A 10,000-nucleotide genomic window follows, 5' to 3' on the forward strand; every position below is an offset into this window, starting at 1 on the left:
TTGGCGTGTGGTTGGCGAGAGGTTGGCGTGTGGTTGGCGTGTGGTTGGCGTGTGGTTGGCGTGTGGTTGGCGTGTGGTTGGCGAGTGGTTGGCGTGTGGTTGGCGTGTGGTTGGCGAGTGGTTGGCGTGTGGTTGGCGAGTGGTTGGCGTGTGGTTGGCGTGTGGTTGGCGTGTGGTTGGCGAGAGGTTGGCGTGTGGTTGGCGAGTGGTTGGCGTGTGGTTGGCGAGTGGTTGGCGTGTGGTTGGCGTGTGGTTGGCGAGAGGTTGGCGTGGGGTTGGCGTGGGGTTGGCGAGTGGTTGGCGTGGGGTTGGCGAGTGGTTGGCGTGTGGTTGGCGAGTGGTTGGCGTGGGGTTGGCGAGTGGTTGGCGAGTGGTTGGCGTGTGGTTGGCGTGTGGTTGGCCAGTGGTTGGCGAGTGGTTGGCGAGTGGTTGGCGAGTGGTTGGTGTGTGGTTGGCGTGTGGTTGGCGAGAGGTTGGCGTGTGGTTGGCGTGTGGTTGGCGAGTGGTTGGCGTGTGGTTGGCGAGTGGTTGGTGTGTGGTTGGCGTGTGGTTGGCGAGAGGTTGGCGTGTGGTTGGCGTGTGGTTGGCGAGTGGTTGGCGTGTGGTTGGCGTGTGGTTGGCGTGTGGTTGGCGAGAGGTTGGCGTGTGGTTGGCGAGTGGTTGGCGTGTGGTTGGCGTGTGGTTGGCGAGTGGTTGGCGAGTGGTTGGCGTGTGGTTGGCGAGTGGTTGGCGTGTGGTTGGCGTGTGGTTGGCGTGTGGTTGGCGAGAGGTTGGCGTGTGGTTGGCGTGGGGTTGGCGAGTGGTTGGCGTGGGGTTGGCGAGTGGTTGGCGTGGGGTTGGCGAGTGGTTGGCGAGTGGTTGGCGAGTGGTTGGCGTGTGGTTGGCGTGTGGTTGGCCAGTGGTTGGCCAGTGGTTGGCGAGTGGTTGGCGAGTGGTTGGCGAGTGGTTGGCGTGTGGTTGGCGTGTGGTTGGCCAGTGGTTGGCCAGTGGTTGGCCAGTGGTTGGCGAGTGGTTGGCGAGTGGTTGGCGTGTGGTTGGCGAGTGGTTGGCGTGTGGTTGGCGAGTGGTTGGCGAGTGGTTGGCGTGTGGTTGGCGTGTGGTTGGCGTGTGGTTGGCGAGAGGTTGGCGTGTGGTTGGCGTGGGGTTGGCGAGTGGTTGGCGTGGGGTTGGCGAGTGGTTGGCGTGTGGTTGGCGAGTGGTTGGCGTGGGGTTGGCGAGTGGTTGGCGAGTGGTTGGCGTGTGGTTGGCGAGTGGTTGGCGTGTGGTTGGCGAGTGGTTGGCGAGTGGTTGACGAGTGGTTGACGAGTGGTTGGCGTGTGGTTGGCGTGTGGTTGCTGGCTGATGAAATCAGTCCAAACCCAGTGACTGCCAATGAGAACAAAGGATGCTCTTTACGGACGCATGAGAGGCAGTAAATAAACAAGCGAGTAGCCAGGACTGTCCACTAGGTGGCAGTCGGGTGACGCACGATGTGCTTTATATGTGGGCGGGGCTTATTAACCAGCAGGTGAGGTAAACGTTGATTATTTCAACAGTGAATCGTGCAAAGCTGCTGCAGTTGAATCCAAAAATAGAAACATGGAATCAGGAATTTGAAACGCTTCCCAGAATTCAGCTTCCTTCTGTCAAGTTATGCAATTAAAGCACGAAGCATTAATCGCTGTTTGATGATTGTGTCGTCGCGTCTGATGAAACACCAAAGGCAACTTCCTGCGTGCAGCCCGTCGACCGGCTCTGAAGCCTCTGCTGCTCCTGTGATAAATATTCCATGCTGTGCATCGCTCCGGCATCCGAAGTGGGTGAAATATACGATGTCTGCATGCACGCGCACGCGCACGTGCACGCACACGCTGAGAGTCAGCGGCTCAGTCGGCGCGGGTTACTCAGGGTGACAGCCTGGAGAGTTGTGCAACAGAACTGCGCCGTGATTGGCTGAGAGGGCAGAAGTGAACAGGACGTCCCAGCCTAGTTTCCACTCTTTGACTGCGTGTGGGAGAGACGCACACACAGTAACACACACACACAGTAACACACACACACACAGTAACACACACACACACACAGAGATGCTGTGTGTGTGTGTGTGTTACTGTGTGTGTGTGTGTTACTGTGTGTGTGTTATCACAGCCTGTCCCCACTTAACCCCAGCATGGTCTGAGGGCCAACTGGGTTATATAAAGCCTGCTGCTCGGTCAGCCTCACCAGCCAGAAGCCTGAGCTCTGTGTGTGTGTGTGTGTGCGTGTGTGTGTGTGTGTGTGTGCGTGCATGTGCATGCATGTGTGTGTGTGTGTGTGTAAGTTGCCACTGGGGAGGAGAGAAACAGAGGAAGTAAAAAACGTGCAGATTTGGATTAACAAGCCCTGATCCTGCTCGTCCGTTACTTCCAAGCATCGCTGCACCGTCTCCAGTTTTTTTAAATAGTAACTTTATTTAAAACACACATGCACAAAATACAACACATTTGTCTACGTTCACATACAGAGATGAGAAATTCTTTATTATTCCTGGATTTGTGCGTTTGTTACGGCAGACATGAAGAGTCACAACATCTGGCAGATGTGTCTTCTTGCGTCTGCGCTCAGGGCAGCTCCTGTGTTTGAGGAGGAGCAGGAGGTGGTCAGGATTATCCATGATGGATCACTTCTTGGTGACCTCCAATCCCAGAGCCCGACTTCCTGATCAGTTTATCCCGTCTGCTGGAGCCTGCAGCTCGATGCTGCTCCTGTGATGCTTTCCCTGAAGCAGAGCCTGCTCGGATCCTTCTCTGCACTGGTCTCGCAGCTCGGCCTGTTATCAGTGCGGCGCCCAGGTACGCGCACTCTTGGACCTCGCTGACATCCTGTCCCAGACGTCAGCTGTGTAGCCGTCCTCTCACCATCTCTGCTGCTATCACATGCAGGAGCAGAACTGTCCTCCTCCTCCTGAACATCACTAACACATCCAGAGTGTTTCTGACCTCAAAGTGTGGAAGGTGAGCAGGAACGGAGACGTTATCGCCTCCTGAGGTGTTTCCTGCAGCTTCTCTCTCAGGAGCAGCTGCTGAATCGTGTCGACGCACGTGAGGAACCAGAGGAGGCGTTTCTAACCGTGCATGCAGAGGACTGCATCAGCCACCCCCAGATTCAGTCTGCGTGCAAACCTCTCAGGGTCAAGGGAGCTTCTACCTGTGCTCTCAGGGGGGCGGAGACTAGTCTCTGCATCACCTTGATAACATGATGGATGGTTGACCTCTGATGGAGCCGACTTGTTGGTCACAGGAGACGTGATTGTGCCACGGCGGTCACGGAGTCCCACGTCTGACAGTCAAAATCATTCGACATTTATAAATCTCTACCAACTTAACTCAGGTGCTAATTTAATTTTCTCTTTGTTTTCTTTTTTTCATCTATGTTGATTGGCCTGGAGAAGGCCAGCACACAGATGATTGGACTAGACGAGTGATGTCACAATGAGCTCAGATTAGCCTGGGCAGCAGACAGATGTGACTGCAGATGTTCATCATTGAACTGAAGTCTTTACACATATTTGTTTCCCCTGCAGACCGTGTGATGTTTACATGGAGCTGCTGTGTTTGCAGGGCTCCTTTTGCGGTGAAGTAAAAACACACTCGCTGTATCACCGAGCGTCTTCTTCTCTCTTTTTTTAAACTGGCGTTTTTTTCTAATGACGATGTGAAAATATTGTGACAGCGCGAGAGCGGTTGCCCGTAGCGTTGTTTTCACTCGCAGCAGGCGTCTGTGTTCAGAGGAGAAGCTCTAAAAAGCCACAGCGGAGTACCTGCTCAGCAGCAAACAGACACGGCTCAGTCAGACGCTCGCCGCTGAACACGGAGAAGCTTTTAGCGGCTCGAAACGCACACGTTTCCCTCGGGAGCCATCGGGCCGTAGCTCCCGGATCTGAGACGTGTCGCACACAGAGAAGTGTTTCTGACGGCCAGCAGGGGGCAGTCACACTGGCTCCAATAACACTTCACCTTGCATGAATTTTACCTTTCCTGATGCGTTTATGTGCTCACAGGCTGGATGTAAATTATTGTTTCACACTCCACGGGTCTGTCACCGTTCACTGTGAACTCGAGTGAGGCTGCAGGGAGCTGAATATCTGCACACTGAGAAGCTGAGACTGGAAACCAGTTTGTCTTAAAATGTGTTGATCTGGAGTTTGTTTCCTGCAGATGTTTTCTGGAACTAGCCGGGATGCTAAAAGCGTAGCCATGGGAACGACGTTATAAACAAACTGCAGTGTAGAAATTAGAGACGGCACGATACCACTTTGTTACTTTGAAATGCCGGTTTGGTAGCGAGGCTTCAAATGCTCCACCAGACCGCCAACAGGTCTGGCACGCCACAGCCGCTCTATCACGTGACGCACACTGCTCCGACGTGCTAACGTTATGAGCTGAGTTACGCCGTGTCGCTAGTTTTGGGAGGTGCTTTGGTGATATTGAATGGATCAGATTAGATTTTTTATTTCTCTCCGATATCCGATCCAGTAATTTAGGTCAGTGTTGGACCGATGCGTGATATCGGTCCATCCCTGCAGCTCCATCAGAACCTCTGACATCGAGCTTCTCTCAGTGTGAGTCGAGGATGCTGCTGATGCATGCACGAGGAGGTAAAAGCATTAAAGGGTTATCTACGAATGTCCACTAGTGACCGGCTACAAAGTGTACGCAACAAGTTAATTGGTTTAAACGTGGACGGGCTTTAGAGGGTTATCCCAGGTGTGCTCAGTGGTTAATGAGGTGTCAGGTGTTCAGTGAAAACGCCGAGTTCAAAGCTTCAGCGCTGGACCGCGATCATTTATACCGACTACGCTGTCGTTGTTTCAAATAAACAATCGTTTGTCTCCACTGGGCGTGAACAGCAGCAGCTTTAAATGTGATTGGTCCCCTGAGCAGATCGCTGCATGCTTCGTTCAGCCTGGAGAGCTCAGTGATCGAGTAGTCGTGGTCCTGCCTCCTGCAGAGCTGTGTCCAGGCTCCGCCCCTTACCTGGAGTTTTCCCACAGGTTAACGGGTTGCAGTTTGGGCGTTTGTCTTGTTATGGGGTTCGTTGTGGAGCCGGCAGAGCGCCACGGGGTATCAAGAGTCCGTTTGTGACTTTGCTTAAATCCTGCAGCCGCTCTGGATGAGCACGCACAAGGTCACATGTCAAATTATATCAATGCATCAGCGCGGATTATGGGATCGCTGGGATTGTCAGGCTCATCCTCGACACTCTGAGTCTCGCCTCCTTTTTGTCTTTTGCTCGTTCCAACAGTAAAGACAAGAAGTCTCAGTTTTCACTGGATGTCAGATTAAAGAGGCGGAGCTTTCCTTCAGTAACAACATCAGATGATCATTTTGTTTTGTTACGTAAATTAAAGGAAAAAACTCTTTAAACATCCATTTTTGCTTTAATGAAATGATTCTGATGAATCTTTGCAATCTTAAAGCTACGAGCAGAGACGATGATGATGATGAGGAAGATTATTTCTGCACGCCTCAAAGGTCCTGCGGGGACATAAAAGCACCTCCTAAGCCTGGCGAGGGGAACCCGGCAGCTCCCGTGTCGTGACTCATCGCTCAGGTTTCCTCGCCGCGGCTCAGATATGAACGCGTCCTCCGGTGAATCACAACATGTGCTCGAGTATCCCGCTAACGTCACCGCGTCCTGCCCGGCCCTCCATTATTCACCGTCCGAGGAGCCGCCGCAGGATCTGATGACGCCGTCAGCTGACCTTGAAGACATTAAAGGAGGAGCACGTGCGTTTCTGTTGTTGCTGCTAAACATGTGAGCCCCCCCCCCCCCCCCCCCCCTCGTCTGTTCCACCAGCTCCGCCCGTGGCGAGCACACGCCTCTCTGAATGACACGTTTGACGTTAATTACGTGTTGACATGCGTGTCGCTGCGTTCTTTCTAATCATCATCTAATGATACACGCCCAGGCAGCGGCGGCAGAGTGCGGCCGTGTGACATATTCAGTCTCTGATTTTGGTTGTTGGCACTGTGGGTCCTCCGTAGACGGGCTCTTTTAAGTTTTGGGGCGGGATTAGGACGGAGGATGTCCTTTTCTTCTCTTTTTGCTTTAATACGAGTTATTGTCTGAAGATTACAGGATATTTCACTTCTCTACAGCAGGATTGGTCCTGAGGCCAACGTTTCTCTTTAGCTGGTTACAAAATGACAGCGAGCCTTTTTAAAGTCCGTCTACAGGCTGTGTTCAATCTTCGTCCACGGACGAGGCGTCATCGACGGGCGTCCTCTCTGACCTCGTTCAGTCGAGTCTTCTCAGGCTGAACATCCGGCGCCATGCTGCTGTCTCTGTGACGCTCCATCGGGACACCATCCCGCCACCGCGTCTTTGCGTGTCACGCCGCGTTGCATCACGTCACGCTGTCACATCACATCAGGTCCTGTGAGATGCATCGTTTCCTGCTGAAGTGCCTTTGAGCAAGAAACCGAAACTTTCCGCAGCTCCACAGGTGCCGTTTACGCTAGCGTGACCTTTGACCTCAGCTGAGAGGAACAATAAAGGTCGAGGGGTCAAACTGTTCCTGCAGGTGGTCGACTTTCATTACACACCTTTATTATATTTGTTACTTCTTCTTCTTTATTATTATTATTATCCAACCAGCAGCAAATAATGAACATGTATCTGTATAAATATTAATATCTGCTGTTGTCTGATACATTTGACTGTATTTAATAATAATTATATATATATATATATATATATATATTTTTTTTTTTATATATAAAATTATATTAAAAATATATATATATATATATATAATAATACAGTAAAATATCAAAAAGAATTTAAAATGGTTTATTAAATATATATATATATAATTATATAAAAATATATATATAATTATATTAAAAAAATATATATATATTTTTTTAATATATATATATATATATATATATATATATATATTTAATAAACCATTTTAAATTCTTTTTGATATTTTACTGTATTATTATATATATATATATATATATATATTTAATAAACCATTTTAAATTCTTTTTGATATTTTACTGTATTATTATCATTTATCAGGGTTTTCTTTTGTACTGTGGGAGAAACTATATTTCATCTTCAGAGCCTATTTCCTTCTGATGATCATGGAGTCGGGGTCGCTGCTTCTTGGAGCGTCCTTAGTGTTTAACTCCCGGGATCATTTACATCAGCGTCCCCGTTGGCTCCTCCCACATTAAACCGTTTGCTGCTGTTGGCATGAGCTCACAGGGAGTTTTTCATGTGACGGCTCTTCTCCGATGCTCAGGCAGGATGTGCGGGAGCTCGATGGGAGCTTAAACTAACACGAAACAAAACAAGAATGATCCCATCAGGTCCAGTTCAAATCCCCCTAAAGTCCATTATGATGGCGTGATCGGGTTAAAGGCCTAAACCTGAAGACAAATATAAACACGGGAGGATTCAGGGCGCTGCCTCCCAGAGACGCTGCTGGGTTTCAGATACGATGAAACTATGAAGTCAGTTTAAATTCATACCTTTGTGTACCTGTTACCTGTTTGACGCCAGAAAGACTTGAGAGCACACAGACTCAGACAACCTTTTATTACCAAGTTGAACCTGCTGCTGTGTCTGCGATGAGCCAATGAGGTGAGGGTGACCCTGTGAGGTCATCAGTTGAGAATCCCTCAGGTGTGTTCACACCTATTTTTGCACAGTCTGATTTTGTGCAGCGAAGCCAACGTGAACAGAAGCAAATCCAACCAAAGATTTTAACTTTTTCTTCTGCATCGCAAAACGTGAGCAGCTGGTGAGACGTGGAGGAGGAGTTATTAAGCTGAGGCTGAGTGATTCATGGATCACCTGACGCCTCCGGGACGCATCGTACGTGATGTTTACAGTTTTGTTTTTAATTCGCTCGCTGCACGACCAACGAGCTCGTGCGACGGGGAGGTGACTGTCACACATCCGTCCTTGCTCAGTTGATAACGTTGCTGCTCCTCCGAGTGTTCGTCTGATTTTAATGAACGTTTCATTCACAACGATCACCGAACAAGTCGAAGAGGTTTCAGGTGCATCTTCACCGAGTTTAAGGGCAGCTTACTTTAAAACTACAATTACATTATAATCATAAAGAACATGCACGGGAGCATAACTGCGCTTATTTTTAATAACATACAGTTAGAAAATCAAACAGAAATCATAAATCAAAACTAGGATGCAGGAAACATACGTAAAGGAAGCTTCCTTAGGAAGTGACCTGTTTCATGTTTCGGTCGTGTTTTAATCTTTTTTCTGTTTTATTGACGCTGGAGGAGCTTTTGCAGTTCGTTCAGTGGGAGAATGTGGAGGTGATCGTGTGCACTAATCCTGTTTCTGTTTGTGTGTCTGTGTGCAGTTTGTGTGGCATCGTTCCCGGCCTGAGCAGCGTGCTGCTGCCTCGCATGAACCCCTTCGTCCTGATCAACATGGCGGGAGCTCTGTCCCTGTGCATCACCTACATGCTCATCGAAATCAAGTAAGAATTTAATCTGCGTGGATGTAAATCCTCACGTTCACGCTCGTCCACGACCTGTTTAACCAGCCCGAGTGTGCTCAGCTTCCTGTTTCCATCCCTGCTTCCCTTTTATCTTCATCGGTGCTGAGCGGCAAACGTGCACGGATGAATTATCTGTGGTGGTGACGGTGATGTCGTGTATTTGTTTTAGAAAATTGGAAATCTTCTTCATGTTTGAACCGTTTCTTCTCTCGTGTTGTGATCTGTGTGCTCAGTAACTTCAACGCGGTGGACACGGCGTCTGCGGTCGCCATCGCCCTCATGACCTTCGGCACCATGTATCCCATGAGCGTGTACAGCGGCAAAGTGCTGCTGCAGGTGAGACAGACGGAGCAGCGCGCTCCCCTTTGACCTTTAACCCCAAAATACGATGCAGGTATGGAAGTCATCGTGATTATTAACCGCCTCTCGCCCACAGACCACGCCCTCCCACATCATCGGGCAGCTGGACAAGCTTCTGAGAGAGGTGAGAGCCGGCGCTTTATCGCAGCGTTACTGCAACAACAGGAAGTGTTTCTGCTGCTCAGTTTCATCCCAGAGTTTAAAATCCAAACATGAACTGGAGCAAATCCACAAATCAAATTCTCATGAATCACTTTCATCGAGTCCAGATTGTTGCATAAAATTGTCACTTTTGGCTTTTAAGATCAAACTTCAAGCACAAATGTAACAGTTGACGTGTCGATCAGGTGTCCAGCACACTGCACCATCAAACTGTGCAGAAACCTCTGCAGCTGACCGGACGCCTCGGGGCCGGCGCTCAGGATCACCACGAAGTAGCAGATTACTGACTGAGCAGATCATTTCACAGCTTCCGTTTTCAGCTTCCTGTCGTACGATGGCGTTCGTCTCCCAACATGAACTTTAATTAGAGAGAGTTAACGAGTCCTGAGCTTTCAAACATGGCTGCCGTTCATGTTTCCTTCAGTCACATTAACGGTGACGGCAGCTCGGTTTCTGAGTCCTTCAGACACAACACGAGGTCAACGTCAGACGGAAACCAGCGAGCAAATACCGTAAACGACGTTAAACTTTATTAGGAGCAGCTGAGAGAACAGCACACTGACTGATTATGACTGATTATGATTGGCTGTTTGTGCCTCCTTGTGTCCAATCAGGTGTCGACTCTGGACGGGGTGCTGGAGGTCCGAAATGAGCACTTCTGGACTGTTGGCTTTGGATGTCTGGTGAGTGACAGAGGCCGGATCGCTGGCGTTGGAATCAGTGAAGCCCGATAAGGAAAACGTATCCTGGGCTGAGCCTGAGTGCGGCTCTGCAGACTCGTAGTAAATAAATGAGTGAGGGCGCCGCGATCTCTTTTAAAGAAATGACTCGGGTTACTTACAGCCGGCTCGCTGTGCGTGGGGTCAGAGGTCTCTCGGGGTCTGCTGATCAGTTCCTCTCGACGGTTCTTCCTCTTCCTGTTGAGTTTGTCCCGTCTCCGTCCGCTCCGTCATTCGTCGGATTAGAGCGATG

The 10,000-nt window shown here is 49.8% G+C and overlaps 1 protein-coding gene across 1 annotated transcript in view; it reads left to right on the forward strand.

The window, feature by feature from the left end:
- The window catches only part of slc30a6 (solute carrier family 30 member 6), a 65,257-nt gene that overhangs the window by 50,816 nt on the left and 4,441 nt on the right, over window positions 1-10,000 (forward strand). The window contains exons 11-14 of the mRNA XM_085182413.1: window positions 8,366-8,485; window positions 8,740-8,842; window positions 8,943-8,990; window positions 9,643-9,711. Coding sequence (XP_085038539.1) covers window positions 8,366-8,485; window positions 8,740-8,842; window positions 8,943-8,990; window positions 9,643-9,711 — 340 coding nt within the window. The remainder of the gene's footprint in view (window positions 1-8,365; window positions 8,486-8,739; window positions 8,843-8,942; window positions 8,991-9,642; window positions 9,712-10,000) is intronic.

The sequence above is a fragment of the Neolamprologus multifasciatus genome, chromosome 13, assembly GCF_963576455.1.
Source record: "Neolamprologus multifasciatus chromosome 13, fNeoMul1.2, whole genome shotgun sequence".
Lineage (NCBI taxonomy): Eukaryota > Metazoa > Chordata > Actinopteri > Cichliformes > Cichlidae > Neolamprologus > Neolamprologus multifasciatus.